Source organism: Acanthamoeba castellanii (assembly GCF_000313135.1).
Source record: "Acanthamoeba castellanii str. Neff unplaced genomic scaffold scf7180000084770, whole genome shotgun sequence".
NCBI lineage: Eukaryota > Discosea > Longamoebia > Acanthamoebidae > Acanthamoeba > Acanthamoeba castellanii.
In genome coordinates, this window is record NW_004457532.1 from 1,134,737 (window position 1) to 1,161,061 (window position 26,325).

General features: G+C 57.3%; 10 protein-coding genes and 1 pseudogene across 10 annotated transcripts in view; 3 read left to right on the forward strand and 8 right to left on the reverse strand.

Moving 5' to 3' along the window:
• The window catches only part of ACA1_270500 (PX domain containing protein), a gene marked incomplete at both ends in the record, with an annotated part of 6,197 nt that extends 4,502 nt beyond the window's left edge, over window positions 1-1,695 (reverse strand). Inside the window, 4 exons of the mRNA XM_004341603.1 lie at window positions 152-295; window positions 543-603; window positions 708-813; window positions 1,574-1,695. Of these exons, the coding sequence (XP_004341651.1) occupies window positions 152-295; window positions 543-603; window positions 708-813; window positions 1,574-1,695 (433 nt within the window). The remainder of the gene's footprint in view (window positions 1-151; window positions 296-542; window positions 604-707; window positions 814-1,573) is intronic.
• A 540-nt stretch (window positions 1,696-2,235) lies between these two features.
• Window positions 2,236-5,529, reverse strand: ACA1_270610 (uncharacterized protein; the record flags this gene model as incomplete). Its single annotated transcript, XM_004341604.1, has 12 exons — window positions 2,236-2,607; window positions 2,713-2,780; window positions 2,887-3,247; window positions 3,405-3,813; window positions 3,909-4,417; window positions 4,533-4,648; window positions 4,738-4,852; window positions 4,928-4,958; window positions 5,025-5,098; window positions 5,174-5,251; window positions 5,310-5,385; window positions 5,480-5,529. 12 exons carry the CDS (start codon window positions 5,527-5,529, stop codon window positions 2,236-2,238), a joined length of 2,259 nt encoding a protein of 752 aa, XP_004341652.1.
• Window positions 5,530-6,057: 528 nt separating this feature from the next.
• On the reverse strand, window positions 6,058-10,379 carry ACA1_270620 (hydrolase, alpha/beta fold domain containing protein; the record flags this gene model as incomplete). Its single annotated transcript, XM_004341605.1, has 21 exons — window positions 6,058-6,241; window positions 6,306-6,558; window positions 6,631-6,710; window positions 6,800-6,924; window positions 7,007-7,122; window positions 7,214-7,304; window positions 7,396-7,547; window positions 7,621-7,769; window positions 7,856-8,059; window positions 8,152-8,240; window positions 8,328-8,434; window positions 8,570-8,651; window positions 8,781-8,910; window positions 8,991-9,074; window positions 9,155-9,247; window positions 9,336-9,426; window positions 9,513-9,598; window positions 9,683-9,806; window positions 9,905-10,052; window positions 10,128-10,209; window positions 10,276-10,379. The coding sequence occupies 21 exons, from the start codon at window positions 10,377-10,379 to the stop codon at window positions 6,058-6,060; spliced, it is 2,574 nt and encodes an 857-aa protein (XP_004341653.1).
• A 77-nt stretch (window positions 10,380-10,456) lies between these two features.
• On the reverse strand, window positions 10,457-10,900 carry ACA1_270630 (uncharacterized protein; the record flags this gene model as incomplete). Its single annotated transcript, XM_004341606.1, has 1 exon — window positions 10,457-10,900. One exon carries the CDS (start codon window positions 10,898-10,900, stop codon window positions 10,457-10,459), a length of 444 nt encoding a protein of 147 aa, XP_004341654.1.
• Window positions 10,901-10,973: 73 nt separating this feature from the next.
• On the reverse strand, window positions 10,974-12,305 carry ACA1_270640 (uncharacterized protein; the record flags this gene model as incomplete). The annotated part of the gene is made up of 5 exons (XM_004341607.1): window positions 10,974-11,131; window positions 11,225-11,340; window positions 11,443-11,631; window positions 11,710-11,807; window positions 11,928-12,305. 5 exons carry the CDS (start codon window positions 12,303-12,305, stop codon window positions 10,974-10,976), a joined length of 939 nt encoding a protein of 312 aa, XP_004341655.1.
• Window positions 12,306-13,000: 695 nt separating this feature from the next.
• Window positions 13,001-13,402, forward strand: ACA1_270650 (uncharacterized protein; the record flags this gene model as incomplete). The annotated part of the gene is made up of 2 exons (XM_004341608.1): window positions 13,001-13,179; window positions 13,288-13,402. 2 exons carry the CDS (start codon window positions 13,001-13,003, stop codon window positions 13,400-13,402), a joined length of 294 nt encoding a protein of 97 aa, XP_004341656.1.
• Window positions 13,403-13,627: 225 nt separating this feature from the next.
• ACA1_270660 (CCAATbinding transcription factor (CBF-B/NF-YA) subunit B domain containing protein) lies at window positions 13,628-14,350 on the reverse strand (the record flags this gene model as incomplete). The annotated part of the gene is made up of 4 exons (XM_004341609.1): window positions 13,628-13,725; window positions 13,792-13,888; window positions 13,973-14,152; window positions 14,216-14,350. 4 exons carry the CDS (start codon window positions 14,348-14,350, stop codon window positions 13,628-13,630), a joined length of 510 nt encoding a protein of 169 aa, XP_004341657.1.
• Window positions 14,351-14,996: 646 nt separating this feature from the next.
• On the reverse strand, window positions 14,997-15,449 carry ACA1_270670 (uncharacterized protein; the record flags this gene model as incomplete). The annotated part of the gene is made up of 1 exon (XM_004341610.1): window positions 14,997-15,449. One exon carries the CDS (start codon window positions 15,447-15,449, stop codon window positions 14,997-14,999), a length of 453 nt encoding a protein of 150 aa, XP_004341658.1.
• Window positions 15,450-15,637: 188 nt separating this feature from the next.
• ACA1_270680 lies at window positions 15,638-19,616 on the reverse strand (annotated as a pseudogene).
• A 270-nt stretch (window positions 19,617-19,886) lies between these two features.
• ACA1_270690 (lysine-tRNA ligase) lies at window positions 19,887-22,497 on the forward strand (the record flags this gene model as incomplete). The annotated part of the gene is made up of 11 exons (XM_004341611.1): window positions 19,887-19,960; window positions 20,060-20,520; window positions 20,648-20,810; window positions 20,903-21,042; window positions 21,117-21,389; window positions 21,487-21,636; window positions 21,711-21,882; window positions 21,970-22,108; window positions 22,204-22,339; window positions 22,371-22,390; window positions 22,429-22,497. The coding sequence occupies 11 exons, from the start codon at window positions 19,887-19,889 to the stop codon at window positions 22,495-22,497; spliced, it is 1,797 nt and encodes a 598-aa protein (XP_004341659.1).
• A 436-nt stretch (window positions 22,498-22,933) lies between these two features.
• The window catches only part of ACA1_270700 (GTPase-activator protein for Ras family GTPase), a gene marked incomplete at both ends in the record, with an annotated part of 3,831 nt that continues 439 nt past the window's right edge, over window positions 22,934-26,325 (forward strand). Inside the window, 17 exons of the mRNA XM_004341612.1 lie at window positions 22,934-23,057; window positions 23,160-23,198; window positions 23,323-23,425; window positions 23,550-23,670; window positions 23,818-23,941; window positions 24,035-24,074; window positions 24,178-24,279; window positions 24,347-24,395; window positions 24,480-24,588; window positions 24,703-24,791; window positions 24,868-24,912; window positions 25,030-25,183; window positions 25,260-25,518; window positions 25,620-25,723; window positions 25,812-25,862; window positions 25,937-26,008; window positions 26,090-26,184. Of these exons, the coding sequence (XP_004341660.1) occupies window positions 22,934-23,057; window positions 23,160-23,198; window positions 23,323-23,425; window positions 23,550-23,670; window positions 23,818-23,941; window positions 24,035-24,074; window positions 24,178-24,279; window positions 24,347-24,395; window positions 24,480-24,588; window positions 24,703-24,791; window positions 24,868-24,912; window positions 25,030-25,183; window positions 25,260-25,518; window positions 25,620-25,723; window positions 25,812-25,862; window positions 25,937-26,008; window positions 26,090-26,184 (1,680 nt within the window). The remainder of the gene's footprint in view (window positions 23,058-23,159; window positions 23,199-23,322; window positions 23,426-23,549; window positions 23,671-23,817; window positions 23,942-24,034; window positions 24,075-24,177; window positions 24,280-24,346; window positions 24,396-24,479; window positions 24,589-24,702; window positions 24,792-24,867; window positions 24,913-25,029; window positions 25,184-25,259; window positions 25,519-25,619; window positions 25,724-25,811; window positions 25,863-25,936; window positions 26,009-26,089; window positions 26,185-26,325) is intronic.

Below are 26,325 nucleotides of genomic sequence, written 5' to 3' on the forward strand. Positions count from 1 at the left end.
GCCTGGGCCTCGCTGTAGAGGGAAAAAACGATTTTAAAAAAATTCAAAAATCAATGACGAACAAGGGGGCAAGTGGTAATAAATAATAACAGTTAGAAATCAATAAAAGAATAAATAAATAGGAAGAAATAAGCGGTACCTATTGTGGTACCCGCGGAGGGGCGGGTGGGCTGGGCGGCCGGTGGAGAGTTGGTGGTGGGGGCAGCAGTGGGGGCTCGCGGCTTTACGACCGGCTTCATTCCTCGCGCTGGGAGTCCCGGCAGTGGCTTGGCTCCCACACCGACGTTCCCCTTGGCTGCTCGCGAATCCGTCGGGTGAAGGGAGGGACAATTTTAGTCGTTGCGGCCAGGAGCGAAAACCCCCAACGTCATAAATACCAAAAAATAAAAATAAATAAATATTTATTATTATTATGATTCTTATTCTTGCTGGGATGGCATCATCAATAATTGTCTATCATAAAGATAATAAAGCAATTGTCTATCATAAAGATGTAATAAAGTAACTGTATTGCATAATTAAAAGTGTGGTAAAATGCGTACCGTCGAGCACGTTGACTATGTCTTGCGCGTTGTGCTTCACGGCCACCTCTCGCGGTGTGCCCTGTGGCCCCAAGATGCTACATCAACGTTGCACCCGCGTCGCGTGTCGTGTCGTTGGTCGTGTCGTGTCGTCGTGAGTGGGTGAGAAAACGAAGAAGAAGGAACGAAGGGAGAGCGAATGTACTTGACGGCTGCACCGCGCTCGAGGAGCTTGCGCACGGTGTCGACGCGGCCGGAGCTGACCGCGATGTGGAGGGCCGTTTCGCCTTGTCTGTGGTGCGGGAGATCGTGGGCAGAAGATGAAAGGAGAGGAGACGCAGAGTCGCGGTGGCGGTCAGCTTCACCATCACCATCACGATGGTGCACGTCATGCACACTGGAAAAATAGCGCTGGAGTCGCTTGAAGTTGTTCTCTGCTGCTTCCATCTCCATTCAACTCCACTCCACTTGATTATTTATTATTATACTAACAAATAGAAATAATCGATAAATAAATGAATAAACACGGTGTGCGTGTGCGGTGTGTGTTGTGTCTGCTCAAAGAGAAGGAGAAAGAGAAGCCAAGAGCCGTTGTGTCGTGATAGGGCTCCTCATGGAGCGGAAGACACGCCATGTTGGCTCTCGTGTTGTGAAGTGAAGAGAAGCATGCCTCAATGAGGAACTCGCGGAAAAGTGCGCAGAGGGAAAGCGAAAAGGCACGGGCGCCGATCTCGAGAACAAGTCCAGTGATCGTCGGCTCGAGGTCGAGCGCCACCCACGTCCACAACTCAACGCGCGCAACGGTGAATCGAAGCAACAACAACGTTTTCACCCATTTTGTTGCGGCCCAGATGCTGAGATCTCGCGAGCTCGAGCGTGGCATAGATTGGATGATTGGATGGGAGATAAAGGCAGGATAAAATGGAAGAGATTGGGATTGAATTGAAAGGAGTGCAGCGGAAAACCAGCCGCTCAAGTTGTAGAGGTTTGCTTTTTGCTCACGAATGATGAACGCGTAGAGAAAGGAGAGATGTGAGAGAGGGGGGGCGTACGGATTAGCAGTGTTGGGATTGGCTCCATGATCGAAGAGGATGTCCATCTCTCGCAATCGGTCGTGCTTGGTAGCCACCATGAGGGCCGTCTCGCCATTCGAGTCCTTACGATCGAGCCACATCGCATTCTCTCTCAATGCCAGAAATTGCTGCAGTTCTCCCTCCTGCCCACCATCTTTGATCATCGAGTAGAGCTGTAGTAGTGGATTGCGGCGCGGCGATACCGCAGGTACGGGCGAAGATGGTCCCGACATCATTCGGGTCGGTAATCCAAGAGCCGATCTTTTGTCTTCACCGAGCGATCAATCGTTCACTATCTGATCAATCAATCTTCTGTCTTCGCTGTTCTATCGCTCCTCCTTCTCTCCGGACGGTGCTTACCAGGCCTCCCCGAACTGAATCGTTGTGGAAGTCGAGCGGCTCTCCCCCCCACTGGTCGCTTTCGTTCTTTAGGGGCCGAGCGAGGATATTTCAGGCCAACACGCAACAATTAATTAACGGTTCTATTTTGTTTTTGCTGGCTTTGCCCAATCGACCATCTCGTGCTCGTGCGCCACACGTGTTGAACGTCGGTCGCCAGACGTGTCAACTTGCTAGCCAAACTCAACGAACTATCTTTCGAGACTACAGCAGTTAATAAACAAAAAACAAAAAACAACCAACTATGGTCGACCATCGCGCAGGAGAGCGTAGACGCGTTTGAGGGTGGTGAGGAACTGGTGGATGGTGAGGACGACCTGCTGGAAGCGATGCTCCTCGACGAGGTAGTGCCGGAGCTCGCCCCGGGTCTTGTCGGCGCGGAACCGCTTGACGACCTCGCCCACCTCGAGGGCCTGCCGCAGGATGAGCCGCTTCTCGGCGGCGTCGGGGACGTGGACCAGCAGCCGCGACAGGAGGTCGGCGAGGCGCGCGGAGAACTGGCTGACGGTGGCCTGATCGTGGCCCTCCGGTCGGCCGGGCTCGAAGTCGTCCGGCTCGGCCTTGCAGAATTCCAGCATCGGTTGGGTCACCTGCACGATCTCTTTCACCGCAGTCTGCACACCGCACACACCGCACACGCCGCACACGATCGACACAGAAAGAGAGGCGTGAGGACACGAGAGCCACGCAGAGAATGCCTTTTTGAGAGCCGTGAGTACCTGAACTTCGGCAACGACCGCCGGATCGGCGGGTGGTCTCGGCGGCAGGGCGGGTGGTGCGGCAGGTTCTTGCGGTGTAGGGTGTCGTGCCAGCATATGTCCTTCTCCTATTGTGTCGTGTCGTGCGTGAGCCACAACGGCGACGAGAATTTAGAATGATTGGTGGTGGTTTACCTGATGCGGCGCTGTCGTGTTCGTCTTTGAGGGTCTTGAGATGCGACAGGAGGAGGTTCAACTCGATCTTGACCACCTTGGCCGCCCGGCGCATGGCCTCCTCAAAGTCCTTCAGCTCGGCCTCGTTGAACAGCGCCTCCACCGACACAGGTGCGATCATGGAGCGGCGAGTGGACTTGCCCTCCAGCGAGTCCCTGTAGAGCGCTCGCTGCTTCCGGGCGAGCACTTGGGCGAGCAGGTCGCTAAACTCGAAGCCGGCGGCGATGAGCTGCTCGACGAGGTTCATGGTGGGCTTCATCACCGTGTCGATCGCGCTGCCGGCCTGCTTCGGTCGATGCCGGTGGGCCAGCTGGATGGCGCACTGTCCCGCGCAGCTCAAACGTAACCGGAACGTTTGCGGTCCCTCTGCCAACACCCTCTCATTCTTTGCAACAGTTAGCTTAACCGCACACGCACACACGCACACGTGCATACCACACACACGCACACACGCACACACGCAACCCGGAAAGGGGTACCTCGAGCGATAAGAGTTCGGGAAGAGTGAAGGTGGCGTAGGAGGTGAGTTTCCTGACGTGGTCGGTCAGCACGCCGGGTCCCTCAGGCTGCGAGGTCGCGCCTTCGCTCGATGTGCGCGGGGTCGAGACGGTTGCTGGTACCGCCAGCTGCGGCTTCGGGGAATCGGACATGCGCCGGACGGTCGGCACCGCGTTGGCCATGGCGCGCTCGTTCGTGTCCTCGTCGGTCATGTCGGCGTCGAGCATGAAGTCCCTCGCGTCGTGCAGCTCGTGGAGGAGGTCGTCCAGCGCCGGCAGCACTGCTGCGCGCGCCTGCTCCAGATCCTCCGCGGCGTCATAGTCTCGCAAGAAGCCCATCGCGGCTTCGGTGAATTCCCTCAATTTGTTCACAATCTCCGTCTTTAATCGCCTGTGGGGCCATTTTATCACAACTCTTCAGCACACGCCACACGCCAGCGACACACACGACCACGATGGAACGACACGCATGGTTTGATGATGTACCGGAGTGTGACTTGATGTTGTTCATCATTTACGCGGATGACGTCGAGCAAGCCCTTGGTCATGGTGATGGTCAGTCGCACGCTGGCCTTGACGTCGTCCCCCACCTGCTCGGGGCTCTGCCCGAGGTGCTCGTAGAGCGACTGCCGCTCGCGCAGGATGCCCTCGAGGCCCAGGTAGCACGCGATGTGGTAGTGCACGTCGCCGCTGTCCGATTCGGCCGCGTGCGGCGATTGCGGTGGCGAAAATGATGGTAAAGATGTGGAGACGGAAGAAGAACGAGACGGCGACGACGACGAGCGCGAGGAGGCCAGCGTCACGCGCTCGTTGACGAGCACGACCCACCGGGAGAGGTGCAGCTCCAGGCGGTCGGTGAGCTGCGCGGCCAGGCTGACGTGGGCTCGACGGGCGATGGCCGCCACGGGGTCCATCGCGCCCAGCCGCATCTGCTCCACCTCGGCTTCCGCGAGGAGCGACAACAGGTCGAGCGCCGCATGTGCTGCGTCTTGTGTCTGCTGTAGTAGCGGCCGATCCAACTGTCGTGTGTGTCGCGTGCAAAAGGGATCAGTGAATTGATGGTGATGACGAACGATGATGGTGTTGGCGAAGTAGCGGAGGGCCGCGTACATGCTGGTGGACGGCGATGGTCACCTTACAAAGGAGGTGGATGCAGCAAGCGAACTGTCCGTAGTCGTGCTCTTTGAGAGCCGTCTGTGCGCCGCTGGCGATCTGTGTGACCCCCACTGTATAGAGATAGAGTGAGTGTCCAGTCCGCGGTCAACTGGGAGGGGGAGAGGTCGCCTCGGCGTCCATTCAGCGTGCGCGCACGTACTCTTGAGTTGATCCCCGTTGTTGGTGATGGCCGACGTGTGGGTCATGCGCGCAGCCCGGGCGATCTCCCGCAACACGGTTTGAATTCTACATTTGGCCTGCTCCAACTCCGCGATCTGTGGTCGCGTAGTGAGTGATGCGTGAGCAGCGTAATGTGTGTAGTGTGTGTGTGTGTGTCGCGTGTGAGGTACCTTCTTGGTTGATGATAGTCGAAGAGATCGTCTAAGAAGCAACCAACAGCAATCAATTAGTTTTGCAAACAAGCGTGTGACAGCGGCGCGGGGGTACCCTTTGTACTGCGCCTGGTGGTGGTGTTGCTGTTCCGCCTGCGGCCGTGGTTGTGGCCGTGGTTGCAGGTGTTCCTGTGACCGCGACTGTGGCTGCTGTGGTGGTTGTGGCTGTGGTTGAGGCAGAGGTTGAGGCTGTGGTGCGGTTACATCGCCTTTGTTCTTCCAATTTACTCGTGGTGGCGTGGCGGCGTGGGGCGACACCGGCGAGCGACGTGAAGGTTCCGCCTTTGAAGGAAGAATCAGAGGTAGACGAATAAAACTCAACATTAAATCGCTAACGTACGTTGTCGATCGATAGCGCGGAGAGGAGGGCGTCCAGGGTGAGCTCAGAACGAGAGGGCGACTCGGGTCCCGTTCGCCTGGAGCAATTGAAAGATGAAATTACATAAATTGGAAACAGCTTTCGAATGATTATCTAATGGAGGGAGGGGAGTACAGGCTCTCAAGAGGTACTGCCTTTCGATGGGGGGTGAGGGCTCGTCGAGCAGCTGCGACCCCTGCATCCTTTCGCAAGAACTTTTTGCTGTCGATTTGGCGCTGCCGCGAGCTAAGAGCGTCAAGGATGCTGTCCAGCTCCTCCACCGTCCCCTTGTTCACGGGCGGCGCCTTGCTTGAGGGAATGCTGCCACTGCTCCAGCCGCTGCTGTGGTGTTTGTTGTTGCTGCTGCAGTTGTTGTTGTTGTTGTTGTTCGCCGTGCTCATCTGGCCCGGGTCGACCGATCGTCGATGGAGGCTCATTCCAGCCAGGGACTGTACGTTCCTCATCCCAGAAGAAGATGAAGAAGGAGGTGGTTGTTGTAGAACTTAACTTGATGGCTCTAGCTATGAAGAAGGACTAAGCTGATCGATGTTGCGTTGGTATGGCGTTGTTAGGCCATGGCCCCAAAGGAATGTAACGGCTGTGATGGAAAGCAAGGGGCGTTAGTTGTTTTAAGGAGGCGCTTTTGCTTTAAAGTGGTTGCACGGTAACGACGTCACGAGTGGTCCACAGAGTCAATCAATCAAGCAATGATGATGATGGCGATGACCCATCACGGGACGAGCGGGCAGGGGGCGCCGACGACGCCCTGGCACGACGGCCATTTGCTGAACTTGACGGCGTTGACGACGATCGGAGCGGCAGACGACAGGCGCTCGGCGGGCGACACGACCAGGGCCGCCTTGTTCAGGCCCGCCGGGAAGTTCCAGTCGCCCAAGTACACCCAGCGTCCTCCGCTGCAAAAGAACGCGTGTGTCGTGTGTGAGTGTCGTGTCGTGTGTGTCGTGTGTTGCCACGTACTAGCTTCGCTGGTAGATGGTGGCTTCGGTGGCGCCGTGCAGGTGGTTGATCGTGGCCGTAGCCGTGGCGGCAAACCCATCGGACTCCGGGTGCCACACCGACACCTCGTACATGCCCGCCTCGTCGAAGTGGACGTCCCAGCCAGCGCTCACGTTCGCACCCTCATTGGCAAAGGCGTAGAAGGAGCCGTAGGTGCCGGGGGCGATGGCGCGTTGCCACTTGCCCACGGTGAAGAACGACTTGTCCGTGGCGTCTGCATCGCCGCCACAGGTTGGGACGCTCAGCAATGTAAGAGCCGAAGAAAGGCGAAGGAGCGCTGATGTACCGAGGCGAATGCGGGGAGGCAGGCCGGCATTGAGCTCCGGCACATTCTCAAGGAAGGTTTCGGCGAACAGACCAAGCACGCTGGTGGTGGCCACGTATTATAATTAATTTAAAATGTTCATTATATTTCAAAATCAATAAAAAAACAAATTGAGAACAAAGGAGCGCACCTGACGTCGTACGGGTTGGGCTGGTTGGGCTCGTATCCGTTGGAAAAGGCGGTGAGGATGAACTCGCGCCCGTTGGGTAGCCAGATGTGTGCGATCTCCTCCACCGTGTCGTACGCGTCACCAATCTACGCACACGCATCACCGCACACGCAGGGTTTAGCTTTAGATGCGATGTGGTGTGGCGTCAAGAAGGTTCGCGTGACTGACCTTGGACCGGATGACCGTGGCGGGCGGGAGACCAAAGCCGAAGGACGTGTAGCCCGTGTATCGCTCGTGACGCAACAGGTTGCGGATGTAATCGACGGCCTCGGGCTGAACGACACCTTTTCACGAAGAGTCATCATCACGTTCAGCTGGCAGTCTCATCTTTACGTGGTGCGTGTGCGTGTGCCTGTGTGCCTGTGGTCGTCGTACCAGAGATAGCTTCGAGGATGATGGTGGCAGAGCAGACCGGGTTCATGAGGTTCATTCCGTACTTGTCGATCGCCAACGATTCAGCGCCATACTGCATTGACATGTTTAGGATACACGCACACGCACACGCACACACACACACGCACACACGCACGCACGCACTACCCAACACTAAGGCTAACCTTGGTCTCACCAGAGTTGGAGGGGTAGGTCTTCGACAGAGGGTTCATGTTGCCGAGCAGGTTGAGGCTCTCAAGGTACTCCTTGGTCGAGTTCCTCTTCTTGATCCACTCCATGAAGCGCTGGTCCAGCGAGGCCGGCTCATAGTTGAGCGCTGCACGCCGCACGCACGTGCAGTTGTTCAGTCCAACCCGCACACTCACTACCGCACACACCGCACACCGCACCCTTGGTGATGATGTCGACGATGACGCCCGTCTCGAAGTTGCTGGAGATGCTGATCATCGGGCGCACGTGCTCGTCTAGGCAGTCGTAGCGCTTCCCTTGCGCCTCGCACCAGTGCATCGCCGAGAGCAGGTACGTGAGCTTTACGCAACTGCGACAGCCCAGGACCAAATAAAGAGCGAAGACACGCAGCGCGATGAGCAACAAACAACGAAAACGAAGACGAAAAGAACGAACCTTGCGGGGTAGGCCACGGCCATCGGGTTGTAGACGCCGCGGCGCCAGGTCTGCTTATTCGCCCGATCGGGCACAGGCAGGCGTTGTCCGCCGTTCAGGGTGCGGCCGGCGCTGTCGACCAGCGGCGCGCCCTTGGGTGGCAGGAGTACCGTCGCATCCAGGCGGGTCATCGGGTACGCCGTGCCATTGCGCACCTTCAACACCCTAAAAATAGTATTACATGGATTAAAAAGAATGAAATTATTAACATAATAACAGATAAATAAATTAATAATACTGGTCGAGGGGAGAGGCACGCAGCGCGGGCAATGGCGAGGGCGTTGGAAAGGTGGTCGTCGGAAACAAAGGCGAAGGCGGTGCCGTCGCACGAGGTGCCGAAGTCTTCCTGCGGCACAAAGGCGGCCGAAGCGACGTACACTGCCGCGAGGAGGAGGACCGCCACCACTGCCGGCCAGCAGAGAACGCCACGTACCATGGACCCCACCTCAACAACGCTGTGGTAATACTGCTGGCAGCCGGAGTGAAAGAGCGAAAGCGAGAGCGAGAAGAGCGAAAGAGAAGTCACTGCCCCGCTGTTCGCTGTTGACCAACCAACCCCGAAATTGGTGTCTGCGCGGACAACTTTGACACGGTCCAAGTGAAAATGTTGTGCAACAACCAACAACAATTGGCCTCCCTGGGGGTGTGTGGCGCACGCAAGTCACTCGTGGAGACGAGGGATGGTATTGTTCTTGCTGTGGATGATGTCGTATCGCTTCTTGAGATCGAGCAGGATCTCTGCCGTCTTGTCCGGGTTCTGTGTGCGAAGAGAGTGTGTGATCGTAAGGTTGTCAATCAATCAGGCCACATGTACGCGCAGCTGACCAAAGCAAAGCAAAGCAAAGCAGAGAGAGAGAGAGGGAAGAGAGATGGCAGACGGTCGTACGTCTTCTTGGATGCAGTGGCCGCAGTCGGCCAGGACGACGACGCGGAACTTGCCCTGCATCTGGCCGATCATCAGCTCCGTGTCCAGCCGGTCGGTGCCGGCCAAGACCAGCACCTTTGCCGCGGGGCAGCTCAGAAACTGGCGGTGGTGGCGGCGGCTCTGTGTTAGCTCAACGACCAGCCAAGGGGGTGCGTGTGTTGCGGTGCTGACGTGTCGCGTGGGTCGCGTGCCTTTTTGGACAGGCCTTGGTACCAGCCCTCCCAGTAGTGCTTCGTAAGGTTCAGGTTGGTTCGCCTGGTCGGTTCAGAATTTCAAGCGTGTGTGGCGGTCAGGCGAGGGCGAGGGGGAACGGTGAGGGAAGCGACGGTGCGCACCAGGCGTAGTGGCCGGTCGACTCGTCGCGCACGAGCCGTGGCGGGACCGAGACCCGCGCCGAGTCGAGATTGTGGACTGACCCGCTTCGAACGCTGTTGTGGAATTTAGAATGGAATGAGGTGATATGTGGAATGTGTGACGTCAACGCGTTGAGCAGCGGAGCTGAAGCTGGGAACGTACGTCCACTGGATGGCCTGTTCGAGCGTGGGGAAGGAGGAAGGGACCTTGGCGAGGTACGTGTCCATGTAGTTGAGGGACGCCATGGCCGTGCCTGGCAGTGCGTGCGTGTGTGCGTGATCTCATGAGCTCCTCGGGCACGACATAGAGCCACCACCCTTCACGCCGTGGCGTACGCACCTTCGACCACATCCAGAACGATCAGTCCGGATAGCTCCTTGATCTGTCCGGAAATCGCAGTGTGAATCGCCACGGATCCGCCAAGGCTGAAGAAGAACGAAGAAGAGAGTACGTGTGAGTTTTCTTACATGCGCCAACACAAAAAGACACAAACGGGCCGTGGCGCGCACCTGTGGCCAACGAGGATGATAGGGGAGGAAGGAGAAGCCGAGTAGAGCGTGCGAATCAGAGTGATGACGTCGCTGGTCAGAGTCTCGATCGACAAATCACTATCGTCGCTCGTGTGCGTGTGGCCTGCCAGCAGCACACGGGGCAAGCAAGCTGAGTCGTTCACGCTGTGTGCGCAGTGTGTGTGCGTGCCAGCAAGCATGAAGACATGAAGCTACGAATACCGTGGCCGCGGAAGTCAAATGCGAGGACGCGAGCGGTCTGTTGGAGGGCGCCGACCGTGGCGGCCCACGAGAGCGCCGAGTGGCCGCCGCCGTGGAGCAGCACAAACAGCGGTCCCTCGTCCGGCCCGCTGAAGTAGACCCTGAACACCTGTTGCACAACGCCACCCACACCACGCCGTGAGCACCAAAAACGCTCCGCGTAGCGCAACGGAGATGAACGCACATCGTTGGTGTTGGGAATGGCCACGTCCTGGCAGGAGGCAAAGAATCGATCCCAGCCTAGATCTGCCGCCCAAATGTCGCTGCTGCCCCCCGAGGTGGGGATTTGTACAAATAAAACAAATAAGCAAAAAAAAGTCGATTGAGCCTACCTCTCTGCATCATCTTGTGATGGGGAACCGCTTGTGCCTGCAGATGCTTGCTTCGGTGCAGGAGGACCCATGGCACCCTTACCCTTGAATAGCTCCCTCTGCATTGTCGCGTTGGACTGATTTGTTGATTGATTTGTGGATTTATTAGCTTTTCCTTTTTGTTTATTTAAATAAATGATGTTCAGAGGCGAGGCACAAAGAACCACTCGAAAGCATACGACGGGACGGTGGCGACCATCGGACAGTCCCGGAGGGGATCGAAGCTGAGCGGCCGCGCGGCTTCGTTGTCGTACCACTCGCGGCCGGCCTCGGTGTCCACCCACGGCCCGTACATGTCGGGCCGATGGTCTGTGTACCAGCCCACCATCCGGCCGAACTCTTCGTGGCGTGTCTCGAGCTCGTGGTACTGGGCGTCGGTGAGGGCGTGGAGGGCGTAGGTCGGCGGCGCCACCGGCGGTTCGTGCTCGGGGTCGTCAATGGTGAGCTCCTCCGCTTCTGGTTCCACCTCTACAAAGTAGACGGGTCGGCTCTTGTACATGGCGACCCCATTGAGTGGAACGTCCCAGTAGTCGATGTGCCAGTACATCTGCAGATCCATCTTTGTGTCTTTCGGCGACGAGCTCATCTTTTGGTTCAAAATTGTTTTCTCATAAATAAATAGGAAAAAGAAACGCAGCGTCAGCTGCTGCCTGCGCGAACTAGTTGCTCTTCTCCTTGTTGTTGTTGTTCTTCTTCTTCTTGGTGGCTGTGGCGATGGTGGCGGCGGCGGTCGGCCGTCGGCGATCCCGAGCAGAGTAGAACCAGGCGGCCAGCGTGCCGGGCACGTAGCACACCAGGAACGCGAACGGCGAGCTGACTGCATTTTTTTGTTCACAATGTAAGGTCCTGCGTGCATGTGCGGTCGTGTGTGTGCGGTCGTGTGTGTGCGTGTGCGATCGGGAGTGCGTACAGATGCCCATGGCTTCGCGCCACCAGATGCCGACAAGGTCCTCACCGCCGGGGAACGGGCACAGCATGTTGTCGAAGTCCGTCGTGGTGAAGTAGCCCACGGGGATCAGCACCAGGCTGGACGATGACACCGCCCAGCGCCGCTGTTAACAAACGCACACGCACGATCGCACGCACCGCACACACGACACACGCACGATCGCACACAGGCGTGCGTACCTGTGGTAGACGACGGTGAAGGTGTAGACGGTGAGGAAGAAGGTGAAGCTGCTGTGGCGGGTGTTGAAGCGGCCGACGGCGAGGTAGTAGAGCGGGACCAGCACCATGAGGATGTGCTGCAGCCAAAAGGCGTACAGCTCGGCCGCGTTCACGTACCACGACAGGTCTCCGCCGAAAAACGCAAAGTACCTGCACCGCACACAGCACGACACATGTCAGCGCGTGCGATGATTGCTTGTGTGCGCGGTGTGTGCGGTGTGTGAGTACCCCTGCCAGTGCGCGTAGAGGTAGAACCAGAACAGGCGAGCATCGGTCGACGAGCTGTACGTCGCTCCGATCAACAGCGCCGTCAAGTAGTGGCACGGCTGCATGACACACACAGCCGCACACGACACGACACGCGCATGTTCGTGATGCCAAAAAGCAAATATCAATGATATAGTACAATATTTTCATTGAATATTACGAAGAAGAAGACGACATACCTGTACGAGCCAGTGGCCGACGCCGCGGGTGACGCGGGTGTAGATGTTGATGGCCATGATGGCCACCAGCATGCCCCCGATGAGGTGGTCCACCACGTTCATCTTGTAATCTCTGGCGGGCACCTCAATCACGACTTCCTTCTTCGCCGCTGCATAATGGGCCTTCGGTTGATCGACTTCGCTCCCATTCTTAAACTTTGTCTTCTTCTTGGATTGGTCGGCAATCGTCGATGAAGATTGGCGGGAAAAGAGGAATCGGGAGATGGACCGGGCATTGAGGATGAAGATGAGCAGCAGGCCGACGACGGAGCCCCCGATGCAGGCGCGGATGTGGTCGTCCACGGTCACGTGGGGACACGGATTCGATTCCGCGTCCATTTCTCAGGCAAGTGCAAATAATAAATCGCACAAAAATAAATATAATCAAAATTGGTTGAACGAGGAGAGCGCTTGGCAAGGACAGCGAGGCGGATGAAGACAGTGCGCCCGACAAGTGCCGAGCGTTGAGGTCAGCTCGGCCGTATGCCGGCAAACTGTCACACCACAATTCTTACCGCCGAAGAAACTCCGAACCCTTGCTTTTCTTTGATTTTCTCTTTTCCTGTCGCAGACGGTCCTTTTTTGAGCTTAGTCGGCTGGAAAAGGAAAGCGCCCATTTAAATGGCTTTTATTTCGTTTTGTTTTATCTTTATTTTTTATAACTGCTTTTCGATTTCTTGGGTACCAACTCCAACTTATAATCAGTTCGAACGATGATGGGGCTCAGGCATGGAAGCGGCGCCGCGGCGTTATTGGCGATCTTGGTTTGTGTCCTGTGCATCGCTTCGATGGGACGAGCGGACGTTTCTATGATGACCACCACGTTATCTTCCTCCTCATCTTCTTCCTCAGCCGCACATCCCCAAAACGAGCTCTTCCACTTCACATCCACTCGCGGACGTGTCGCTCCTTCCCCCGTTGAGTGCTACAGGTTTTCTTCTCCCCCCCCCCAACAAGCTCTTCTACCAGCGTCTTCTTCATCAAGGATAAGAGGATTGATAACATTTCTATGCTATGATGATGTTAATCCAATGATGGTGGGGCTGAACAATGTCAGGAAGGTGTTCCCGAAGGAGCTGGACCAGAAGCTGCTGGCCTTTGACATCGTAGAGGCCCGGGTTGCCATCCAGGAGAAGCTCAGCCTGCTCGACCGCTTCCACTTCGAGGTCGAGAACGGACTGCTCGAGGCCGACTGCCTCTTTGCCTACTACGCGTACTACCCCCCTTGAGAGGTGCGTCCACCACGAAACTCATCGTGTGTGCGTGTGCGCGTATTCGTGTGCGTGTTGCGTATTGCGTCGTATGTCGTGTGGGGCACTAGGTACATGGCGGGCGACCACAACATGGACGCGCTCATGCGTTGCAATGAGGCCCTGCTCGACGATGTGGTGCAGCCGCTCATCGACAACCTGGCCAACCTCACCAGCCAGGCGTAAAGATGAAGAAGACCGAACGAGACGAGACGAAACGTCAAACACATTGGCACGCACACAACGCTCAAGAAGAAACACGAAGCCACACAACAGACTGTCCAAGGAGATGTTTGCATTTACAAATCGAGTAAAGAGAGGATGGATGAATGTGTGTGATGTGTGTCGAGAGAGTGGTGCGATGATGAAGAAGAAGTGAGGAGAGCGATGAGGCTTGATGGTACTCTCTCATCAGCCGACGAAATTGCTAGGAGCCGGGGAGGTGGGGTTGGGCGGCGAGGACGATCCGCCCTCATCCCCGTAGCCCTCGCCGTCGTAGTCATCGTCCACTTCATAACGAACACAAACGTGAGTGAAGACGGCAAGCACAGTGAAGAAGTAGAGGGCAGGCGTACTCCCGAGCTTGTCGCGTTCGGCTTTGCTAAGGAAGCGTCCACCAGGCCCACGCTGCCTGTTCTTGGCGTGCTTGTGCCTGGAGTCGTGCAGCCACTCCTGCAAAGGGGCACGTAAAAAGAGAGCTTCCGAGATCAGATGTTCGACACGAAAAAGAGGGAGGGGGCGAGATGAGAGGAGAACCTTGCGAGGCATGATCTTGAATTTGGCCTCCAGCTTCATCCGTGCTTGTCGCCGCTTCAGGATTCGATGAAACTGTTTCTGATTGACGTAGACGGCGTCCTCGGCTCCCGAGAGCAGCGCGTACTGCTGGCCCGCTTGCAGGAGCGACCCCATTTGAGCCAACTGCAGAGATCCGAGACCCTGGCAGCAGAACAAATCAGAATCGCAGAGGGATTTGCGGGAAGGGTGCAATTCTCCACGTACCATGCCGAATGGGTACTGAATGACGCTTCCACCATCCGAAGCGGTTTGGTACGCATACTGGAGGGCCTCGGCCGAACTGTAGCCCTGCTGCTGCATGACCGCCGCTGCGGCCGCGACGGCTGCGGCTCTGGACATCTCGTCTTCCTCACTGAGGCCACTCATCATCGGATCGCCCCCATTCGCAGCATTCTGCTGGAGCTGCTGGACCGCCGCGTTGTGATGGGCCACGTAGAGCGCAGCCGCTGCCGATTGCGCCGCTGTCAACGATTCGAGATCGCTCGCGCTCGAACCCTGGCCTACTCCCAATCCATTGGTTGTCAAATAATGCGCGGTGCTGTCGGCCGATTCGCCTCCACGGCCCCCTCCTCCATCTTCGCCGCCAGTCTGGCCTCCAACCACCCCTCCGTCACCGCTGTCGTTACGTCCTCCCCCTCTTGCTCCCTCCTCGGCTCCTTCATCCAGTCCAACCCCGCTGGGATCCGCGCCAGCCACGAAGTGGTTGGTCGCTGTCCCCTGCATCTATGAAGTGGTTGGTCTTACAACCGTCCTATCGTAGCCCTCCTCAACGAGCCACCTACCTATCGCCGCTCGAACACAGAACTGGTGCTCTACTTCCGGCCTCTTGCCTTCCCAGCGGTCGCCAAGGCCCCAACCGACTTCCCTTTTCGAGTTTCGTCTTTCAAACCTTGTTTGTTATTTTGATCTTTGTTTCGAAACGCGATACGTTCAGCAATTTAAAACACAATGTTGAAATTTTTTTCGTTTCGACTGCAATTTCATGCTATTCCTCTTTGGCGTGTAGCGCTTGCATCTTTCCTCGTTTCATCTTTCGATGGACGTGGTTGGTGTCGTTGTAGAGGCAGGTGGCGGTGGCGGTCTCCTCGTGCACGCTGATGATGTCCTCCCACAGCAGCGACGTCCGTCGCTTGCGCCTCTTCGATGCGCTCCACGTCGCGCTTGCACCCGCAGTCGTGGCGGGCGCCGGGGTCGTCAGCGTCGTGGGCGATCCGCCGAGTAGGCTCGTCGATGGCGACTCCACGGCGCTCTCGTCGCACGCCGACTTGCAGCGCAACAGCGACGGAGAGCTGAAGTAGCCAAACACCATCTGTCGCTCCACGTCGTCGTCGTCGCCACCATCGTCATCGCCGTTTCGCATGATGTCGTTGCTACTGCAACCCTTGACGTGGGCGTCTCGCCTGGTGGCGACGGTGGCGGACACATCGAGGTCCTCCATCAGCGCGCTCTCGCTGCCGGCGGGCAGGTCGTTCGTAGGGACCCGAAGCGACCGCGAGGGCGACGCCGCGAGCAGAGGGCGCAGCAGCAGCGGTGGTGGTGGCCGACGCACGGTTGATGAGGGCGACGGCGACGATGAGAATGATGTTGATAGCGGTGGTGGTGGTGATGGTGTAGAGGATGACGAAGTCACAGTGGGCGAACAGAGGAGCTGCAACTCGAGGCGCCGGCGAAGCAACCGCGAGCGTCGGATGGACGATCGCTGGCCGGTTTCGACGTAGGGGGCTCCTCGGCGGCGAAGAACGCGAAGTCCGAGTCGTGTACGGCGACGACGGTGGTAGGAGTAGCGCAGCAGAGGAAGATGACGACGACGATGCCGACGAGAGAAGAAGAAGATGATGAAGCCGAGTATTGAGAGGATGACGAAGACGAGGATCGCGGAGACGGCGTGTGGAGGGAACCGGCGGCGAAGCCGCTGGGAGAGGAATACGTGGAAGTGGAGGAAGAAAGGGTAGATGCGATCGGAGATGCCGACGATGAAGATGAAGATGACGAGGAAGAGGTCTCTGGCGAGAATGGTGAATGCGAAGTTGTGGGAGACAGGTTAGCGGGAGAGCGAGGCGTCGACATGTCGATCTGTCGTCGTGACGAGGGCGGCGGCGAAGGCGTTCGCGGGCTGCTCGAACGCGACCGCTGCAGCGCGGGCGTGAGGGCGCCGACGTGCGGCGACAGCTTGACGCTGCCGCTGCCGCCAAAGGAAACCGACAGTGGCGACCCGAAGTCGCAGGCACGGGGCGACGACCCGTTCGAGCTCGGGCTGATGTGGGGAATGAGCAACGGCTCCTCCTGCCCGTCGTCGCCATCATCGCCGTCGACCTCGCGGAAGCTCAGCGTGCGCTGGCCGAGGGTGGGGAGCGGTGTCGAGGGGCCAGACACCAGGCCTCGACTCACCCTCTCGTCGTCGTCGTCGATGATGATATAGCCGTCTAACTCGCGCAGTTGTGGGCCACTGCTGGCCGGCCGAGGGGGGCTTACGGTTGGCCCTTCGGCTTCCTCTTCGCTGTCGCTTTGGCTTTCGTCTTCCTCTTCGCTCTCCTGTCGCTCGGTCGATGCCAGGGCTTCGCTCTTCTTCTTTTGCTTCTTTTTCTCGATCGCCGCAAGCGCTTTGCGTGCGCGGATGACCATGTCCACCAGCGCCGGCTTCGTACCGCGCGCGTTCCTCTTGCCCATGCGCTTCAGCATCGCCTTCAGCGTCGAGTGGTGATACCGCAGCAATTCGCTTCGTTGCCCCTCTTCATCTTCTGCTTCGTCGTCGTCATCGTCATCGCCTTCGCGTTCTTCCTCCTCCGCTTCGTCTTGGCTCCACCTGCCAGCTTTCCGCCTCGTTGCTGGCTCGCCCGCCTCGTCAGGCGACTTCCGTTTCTTCTCGCCTCGCGCCACTACCGGAGGGGCGGGTGGCGGCGGCGTGATCACCACTTCCGGCTTAGCAGGGGAGGCCAGGGGCGAAGGGGGCAGCAACGGATCGTGGAAGAGATCGAACTCGCCGTCGGCGGCCTCGCAGGTCGTCGTGGTCCACGTGGAGAGAGAGAATGCGGGAAATGCGGGCGGTCGGAGGGGCGACGGCGACAGCGACTGCAGGGGAGTGCGCGGCGAGGCTTTGGGCTTGACGGGCGACGGCGTCGAGGCGAAGAGCGACTTCCGGGGCTGGAGCCGACTCGATGCCGGACCAGCAGCAGCGGCGGCGATCGGGGACGGCGACGCGAAATCGGCGACCCTACGAAGGCTCCGCGCGGCCGCCGGCGTGCAGGGACTCGGCGACTCGCCACTGAGGGGAGGCGCGGCTGGACGGAGTCGCGAAGGCAAGGGCGACACGGACGGCAGGAGAGCGATCGGGGAGAAGGGCGACGGCGAGCAGGGCGACGAGGCGATGAGGTGCAGCGACGGCGAGTCGAAGGCGAAGGGGTCGAAGGCAGAGGCGGCCGGCTTGCCCTTCGCCTTGGGCGTTCGGATGGGGGTGATCGGCGAACAGAGCGACACGGGCGACGGGGTGAGTGTGGTGGCGGCGGAGAGCGACGGCGTGAGTGTGGGGGCCGTGGGCTGGAGCGCGTTCTCCTTCAGACTATCGTTGTTGCTGCTGCTGCAGCTCTCGTTCAGGAGGGAGCGGTTGGCCAGCCTGTCGTAGAGCTTCCGCTTGGCCCACGGCTGAGGTGATGGCGATGCGATGACCGTCACGTGCGAGCTGGACAAGGGCGAGCCGCTCTCGGTCATCGAGTCCTCGCCTGCGTGCGTGTTGGCGCGATCCGTTAGTGTGTGACACCAGCGTACCGGGATATCCGTGCATGTACGTACGGAAGGAAAGATGGATTCCGGACACCGACTGTCTGTGGGAGGACCACCGTCGGTTCACGTTCTTGCGCTGCTGCGCGAGCAGCTCGTGGTTTGACGAAACAACAGAACCTGCCAAACGCGTCGAGATGTTAACGATCGACTGTCTGAAGCACTGCATTGCACTGGAACTGGATCGAGATTGGAGTACCCTTGCGGAGGAAGGTGATGAATTGGTCGCACGACCACAACTCGCCTTCAAACGCGTTCGTCGCAGCGGCGGATGTCGTCGGTGCGTTGACATTATTGAGATGGGCCGGGTTCGCGCTCTTCTGCTTCTTGGCTCGTGCGGCCACTGGCGAGAGACCAAAGGAGAACGGCGACGCGATGCCAATGGGCGACGAGGTCAGCGCGAACGGATCGCAAGCAACGGCGGACTTCGTGGGCGTCTGCGGTCGTGCCAAGGTGCTGTGGTATCTCACGAGGAGCTTCTTGCCGGCGACGACGTCGCATGACGCAGTAGAGCTCCTCGCGATCAGAGCCCGCTTGAGGTCGGCCACGCTCTTGGGCGAAATGTTGGTGCAGCCGGTGAAGTCCAGCGTTTCGATGCACGGCAGCTGCGCGAGCTTCTCCAGGTCCTTCGCCAAGATGTCGTTACCGCAGAGGAAGAGGTGCTGCAGGGAGACCAATCCGACTCGCTTGGATGGGTGGTCGCCTTGATCGTCGCGCGATCGGTTGTTGTCAGTGCCTATGTCCCCTTCTCCTGAATGGTAACACCGATTAGATATGTCAATGAATTATACAACACGCACAAGGTCATAGAATGGTAAATACCTGCGCATAAGGCGGCGGCAATAATGGTGTAAAGGCCGTGCGTTATACGAGTGCGGTTCAAACAGAGTGTGGTGAGACTAGTCATCTCCGCAGCGGTCTTGCAGCCCTGGTCGCTCACATTGACATCTGTCGATCCAGCAGCACAACCACGAGTGAGAAGCCGGCCATGAAGACCCACATTAACACTCTGCCAGAGGGAGAACGCCATGACTTCGCCGAGATGAGTGGCGCACCGTTCAAGTTGAGGTAGACCAAGTCAAGATCTCGCAGGGAGAGTAAGCCGTCATTGGTGATGGATTTGCAGCCTTCCAGATCCTATGTGGGAATGGCGTGTCAACATTTCAACCAGCCGGCGCGCATGCAGAAGAGTGGTTGGTCGTACAAGGTGTTTAAGCTGCTTTAAGTTATTGAGGTTGGCAAGGCCGGCATCGGTGAATCCTGAGCAGTTGGCGAGGCTGAGGTAGACGAGACTCTCCACGGCGCCCACCATCGCTAAGCCCTGATTCGATATGATGCATCGATCCATGCCAGCCTGCGCAGCATTGCGGTGGTGAGCAAGAAGCACGACAAGGAAAATGACAACCTAAAGAGTACCTTCTGGTGGCGCATCCTGTTACCAGCCTTACTGCCCATATCAAGCCTCTGTAACCAGCCTGCGTCATTCAATAATGTTGGTATTACTATTGATAAAGTTAATGCAGTTATTACTATTAAATACTTGAAATAGGCGAAACCGAACAAGCGTACCCCGGCTGCTTGCGTCGGTATCGGCGTCCGTGAGGGTGAGCGCTTTCACTATTTCTGGATTAATCTGATCACGACCTAGCATGTGGGCGAATATGCGGACCCGTAGCTCGTCCGCCAAAAATGGGATGCTCTTGAGCACCTTACGCTTGCACAGATGCACGTCCAGCAGATCGTCTTTGGCCGAATCGAGACAGCTCTGCCAGAGAAATTCGGCAATGCTGTGCAAGCAGCGTTCTTGCAGCGAACTCCACGATGGATCCATTATGCCTCACACCACACTATCGCCCTCCAGTCCCCTTGAGCGATCGTCTTTCTACTCGTGCAGGCCAGCGGTTGCGTGTTTCTTCTTGTTTGGCGCCTTTTTTTTGGCGCGAAAACTGCAGCTCGCGTGTCTGCCATTTACCCCAATTTGGTGATGCACTTTGCGAGACTCCGAAACAGAGAAATTTCTAAGTCCGCCTTCGCCATCTTTGTTCGAGTGTGAATCATCGAGGACGCATCTGATCCCTGATCTCCATCCCTTCTCACTGCAATGGAAACGCCCACCACTGAGCCCGCCGCGACCCCTGTGCCCGCCGTTGAGGGTGAGGAGAAGCTCAGCAAGAAGTACGAACATATTTTTTTTTTCATTTCCTCTGATTCGAAATCGTGTGATTGCCACACCCATACATTACATTTGATGGATTAACCTTGATTACCATGCAGCGAGCTGAAGAGGAGGCAGAAGGCCGAAAGGGATGCGAAGAAGAAGGCCGAGAAGCTTGCTGCGCAGAAGGAGAAGACTGCCGGAGCCGTTGCCACTGGTGGCAAGAAGCAGGCTGCCCTCGTCGATGAGGATCCCGTCGATCCCTCCAAGTACTTCGAGAATCGTCAGAACATGCTGGCCGAGGCCGCTGCGGCTGGCATCGCCATCTATCCCCACAAGTTCCACACGAACATCTCCGTGCCCGACTTCGTTGCGAAGTACGCCCATTTGGGCAAGGGCGAGCAGCTCAAGGAGGAGAAGGTGGCCGTCGCTGGCCGCGTCCTGCTCAAGCGCGCCGCCGGCGCCAAGCTGATGTTCTACGATCTCAGGGGCGATGGCACCACCGTGCAGATCCTTTCCGATGCCCGTGATTATGAGGGCGAGGAGGAATTCAAGCAGATTCACTCTCTGCTTCGCCGAGGTACCCACTCCCTCTTTGCTGCATTACCTTGCGTTACTTGCTGCGATTTTCGTTGCAATCCGCATTTTTGTCATTATCTGCTCTGGATGCACGATTTTGGCGCCTCCTAACCCACCTTTCACATTAGGTGACATCATCGGTGTGGTCGGTTTCCCCGCCGTCTCCAACCCCAAGGGCAGGGACAAGGGTGAGCTCTCCATCACCCCCACCAAGATCGTGCTTCTGTGCCCGTGCCTTCACATGCTGCCCAAGAACACCCTTACCGATCCCGAGGTGAGGTTCAGGCACAGGTGCGTTCGTTTCCCCAACAAGAAGCTCCTCTTTGCCTTCTCTATGCCGTCCCTTCTACTCCCCATCACCTGACTTGTATTGTCTACCCTAGGTACCTCGACCTCATCGTCAACCACGAGGACGTGCGCCCCACGTTCTTCACCAGGACCAAGATCATCAAGTTCGTCCGCAGCTTCCTCGACGAGAGGGGCTTCCTCGAGGTGGAGACGCCCATGATGAACATGATTCCTGGTACTTCTCCCTGCTTCTTCGGATCAACGAGCTGGGTGGCATTCTTGGCTTATCGGTGCGCTTGATGACTCTAGGTGGTGCTGCGGCCAAGCCCTTCGTCACCTACCACAACGATCTCGGCATGGACCTGTACATGCGTATCGCTCCCGAGCTCTACCTCAAGCAGCTCGTTGTCGGCGGCATCGAGCGTGTCTACGAAATCGGTCGCCAGTTCAGAAATGAGGGCATCGATCTCACCCACAACCCCGAGTTCACCACGTGCGAGTTCTACTGGGCCTACGCCGACTTCCACGACCTGCTCGAGATCAGCGAGCAGATGATCTCCAGCATGGTCAAGGCCATCACTGGTTCGTTTCCAACGTCTCCCCTTTTCCTTCTTTTCAAGCCACCGACGTGTTACGCTGCACCCGATCCGGGTCTCACTCGTGCTGTTGGTACGCACAGGTGACTACAAGGTGGTCTACCACCCCAAGGGCAAGGGCAGCGAGGAGTCTGTGACGATCGATTTCACTCCCCCCTTCAGGAGGGTGTCTATGATCGACGGCCTCGCCGAGAAGGGCGTCGTGGTGCCCGGCGGTGACTTCTACTCTGAGGGTTCGTACTCCACCCCCTCATCCACCAGATTGATCTATGTCGCGCCCCCATCTAACGCCGCGCAACGTTAACAGAGGCCCGCGTGTACCTCCTCGAGAAGGTCAAGGAGTTCGGCATTGAGTGCTCCCCGCCCCACACCACCGCGCGTCTGCTCGACAAGCTCGTCGGCGAGTTCATCGAGCCCACCTGCATCAACCCCACCTTCATCACCGAGCACCCGCAGATCATGTCGCCCCTCGCCAAGTGGTGCGTGGACCTCTTCTGCGCAGCAAGCCTCCTTTTACTCGCTGTGTGCTGACAGGCCTGCTTTGCTTTTGTTGTGCGTCTTTGAAGGCATCGCTCCAAGCCCGGTCTCACCGAGCGATTCGAGCTGTTCGTCAACACCAAGGAGATCTGTAACGCCTACACCGAGTTGAACGACCCGGCGAGGCAGAAGGCTTGCTTCGATGCCCAGGCCAAGGACAAGGAGATGGTACGGAGTGGTCTGTGGCGCGGTTGAGAGAGTGCGGTCGTCTTCTTCTTCGAAACGTTCGTCTGACCGGTCAACACCTTCGATTCGATGCGCAGGGTGATGATGAGGCTCAGCTCGTCGACGACGTGTTCTGCTCCTCGCTCGAGTATGGTCTCCCGCCCACCGCCGGTTGGGGCATGGGTATCGACCGCATGACCATGTTCCTCTCCGATAACATCAACATCAAGGCACGTCGCCTTCCTCTTCTTTCCCTTTGGTGTAGCCTCCTCCTTTGGTCGATGTGTTTCTAACGCCACCCACTACGTCGTCAACCACAACAGGAGGTGCTGCTGTTCCCCGCCATGAAGGACCCCTCGCAGGTCAAGAAGGAGGCCGAGCAGAAGCAGTAAGTAAGGTAGAACACACACACAACCGCTGCGTCTCGTCAGAAAAAGAAGAGAAAGAAGAACACTGTTCTCAGCAAACACAAGGCCCAAGAGAAAAGATCAACGTGATGATCTTTGCGCCTCAAAATCTAGAAGAAGAAGGGAATGCCAAGGAGCTGTTGCTCAAGACTGCTTTGGATAGCAACGAGAAAGGCCTTGTAATTCTATTCTGTGAAGTCGTCGGTAGTCGGCAAGTGTTTTATCTCATCGTCTTAGCTGCGCAAGAGCTCTCTTCGAGTGACCCGCAACCAAAGCCGATCAGCCCAACATAGATCTTGTACGCGTCCTCACCATCTCGGGGGGCAACCATGTGACAAATGGCGTTTGTTGAATTTGATCAAAGAATTAATGAGCCGAAATTGGCCTGTTTTTCGATCTACAGCCACAGTAACGACAAAGCATGCTGCTGCGCAAGGCCTCGAGTGCATTGGTGCGTACCAAGGCGACAGCTGAGACCACTCAAATCAAAAAGAAGATTAAGTCGCAGGAAGAAGCCCGCACCCACGCCCAAGTGTGGATATCCGGTACCGCACGCGCTGTGCTTTATTCATTTATTTATTTATTATTTGAAGTATATTTGTACGACGGTGGTGAGGCTTCTCACCCCCTGCCCCCCCGACAAACAGTGTGTGAGGCCAGGGAGCTGCCCCGCATGGACGTCGGAGGTACGCATACCTCCCAGCTGCCCGTGTGCCCCACCGTGACTTCAACGAGATTGTCAAAGTGTACACCTGCGATGATGTGCCATTTGACGTTCCCCTTTGCTTGCTTCCTGCCGACGATATGCAGGCAAGTCCGATGGCTACGTGATCGTGCAGGCGGGACACCATCACTATAGGACGCGCACCATCTGGAAGAATCTCAACCCCTTCTGGGGCGATGACCTCAAATTGTACTTGTCCTCATGCACCACACAACACGCACGACACACGCACGCCCGCACGCACACACACGCGCGCGCACACACACACGACTGGTACATGTCCTATTCTGGTTAACGCTGCTTGCACCTACAGCGATGTGACGGACGGTGACATGAAGGAGATCCTCTTCACCATCTGGGATCAGGACAATCACCTGCAGGACGACATCATCGGCTGCGTGCGCATTCCGCTCGAGGACATCAAAGACCAACTGGTACGGCCGCCTTTTATTATTATTATTATTGTTCTGTTTTTATTTTTTGATTTTGATCATTTATTTATTATTTTATTCTTTCAATAATGTTGAATTTTTGTGTATTTTCTTCCTCACATGTATGTGGTTGTGGTTGTGGTTGGGCAGCTCCACGAGAAGTTCCACCCCATCCAGCCCATGTCGGAGAAGGAGTTCGTGGCGGGCGACGTCAAGCTGCGCCTCACCTACTCGCCGCCCAAGGGCGACACCGACGGCACTCTCACCGTCTTGGGTACGCTTCCCCCTACGTTGCCCCTCCCCCCTTTCGTGCGGTGAGCGCGCACAGTTCTGAGTGTCGCCCCCCCCCCTCTCTTCGACTGTGCAGTCAAGAAAGCCCGCAATCTTGCGGTCAAGGACGCCAACGGGTACCAATCCTCCCTTTCACGAACGATCATTCCACTGACGTGGTGAGCAGTCGTGGCTGCTTAACGTCGCTGACGCGCTGCTTGACGTCTTCGTTCTTCGTAGGCTCAGCGACCCGTATGTGAAGTTGCGGTTGGGCGGCCAGAAGAAGAAGACCAAGGTCGTCAAGAAGAACCTCAGCCCCGTGTGGGACGAAGAGTTCACCTTGTACCGTCAACCCCTCCATCATGCCCCCCCCCTCTCTTCGTCAGTCAACCATTAACACACCACACAGCAAGGTGCCGGCCAAGGGCGGCGACACCAACCTGCAAGTGGCCGTCTGGGTCCGTACACCGTCTTTCTGTTTTGCTCGTATGCGCTGATTCGAAGTACTTTTTCTAATTCTCTCCTTCTCTCGCGAATCACAGGACTGGGACATGATCAGCAGCTCCGATTTCATGGGCGAGCTCAGCATCCCGCTGCACGACCTCCCCGCCGACCAGCCCCTTTCCAAGTGGTTCCTCCTCGCTGCCTCTGGTACCCCAAGCTCCTTTCTTTTCTTTTCTTTTCTTTCTATTTCCTTCTTCTTTCTTGTTCTTCTGTTCTTCCCCCAATGGCGTTATTGGCGGTGGACTGAGGCATCTGTCGCAGCCGAGGAGTCCAAGGAGGACGGAGACGAGGAGAGCAAGAAGAAGAGCAAGAAGAAGCTGGGCGACCTGCGCGTCAAGATCAAATACACCGTACGATGGCGAAACAACGTGACACGATAGCGGGGCCTGCCTGGCCTGACTAACGCCACCACCAAACACACCACAGGAGCAAAAGCTGTTGCCGCTCTCGGTCTACTCCGACCTCTTGCAGGTGCCTTCCTCGCCCCAACCTCGCCGCACACGCACCACGCACACGCACCACCGCACACGCATCACCGCACGCGCGCGCAGGTCACTCACAGCGTTTATATTTATTATTGTGGCCCAGATGCTGATGGAAGAGGAAGAGCTGCTGAGCTGGCTCTACGACTACACCAAGGAGGCGGGCATCCTCTCCTCCACGCTGGTCTCCGTCTTCTACTCGCAGGGCAAGGCCACGCAGCTCCTGCACTACCTCACCAAGAAGGAAATCCTCAGCACCAGTACGCCACTCCCTGCGTGTGCGTGTCGTGTGTCGTGTGCGTGTCGTGTCGTGTGACACTCACGGCGTGCACGCAGAGAGCGCGGGCGTGATCTTCCGTGGCAACACGCTGGCGACCAAGTGTGTGGACGCCTTCATGAAGCTCATTGGGTCGTCCTACCTCCACCGGGTGCTCAAGGAGCACATTGCGGCCATCAGCGAAGACAAGAAGTCGTGCGAGGTCGACCCGTCCAAGGTGGAGAAGGGCGAGAACGTGGGCCACAACATGGCCCACCTGCGCGAGACCGCCGAGAAGATCACCGAAGACATCTTTGCCTCGGCCGACCTCGTCCCCGCGTACGCACCCCCAGCTCGTGTGTGCAGTGTGTGTGTCGTGTCGTGTCGTGTCGTGTCGTGTTGTCGTGTCGCGTGTAGCTCACGGTGAATCATTGCAATAGACAATTCCGGGAGGTGTTCCACGGCATCCAGACGACCATTCTCGAGCAGTGGCCCGAAGACGAAACGTCGCGCTACACCGCCGTCTCCGGCTTCCTCTTCCTTCGTACACCAACCAACAACTTCGTTTTGTTTCATATCTTTTTCTTTGTTTTAACTCAAATTCTCATCATTTTCTGTTCCGTGCGTCGCAGGCTTTTTCAATCCGGCCATCCTCGGACCCAAGCTCTTCGGCCTCCTTGACAGTACGTCCCCCTACAGGCGCGTGCCATAGAAATTGGGGTCTCACAGTCTCATCTCGTCTCTCCACTTCCACCAGCCTTCCCTTCGTTCGTGGCGAGCCGCACGTTCACGCTCCTCTCCAAGATCCTCCAGAACCTGGCCAACCTGAGTACGCTCTCGCAGGCTTTTACGGAGCAACGCACGCAAGCAAACAAACGTTGACTTGTGGACGCTCCTTCTCGTGTGGCAGTTGAGTTTGGCCAGAAGGAGCCCTTCCTGGCCGACATGAACCAGTACATTCTCGCCAAGAAGGGCGACATGAAGCGTTTCCTCGACACCGTCTCGGTATGTGTGCGGACATACCTGCGTATGCAGTTGTGTGGTGTGGTGGTGGTGTGCGTGAGTTTGTGTGTTGATGAGCGGCATCTCCAACAGAGCCTGGCGCCGGCCGACAAGCCGGGACTGGCCGATGAGCCGGAGATCGAT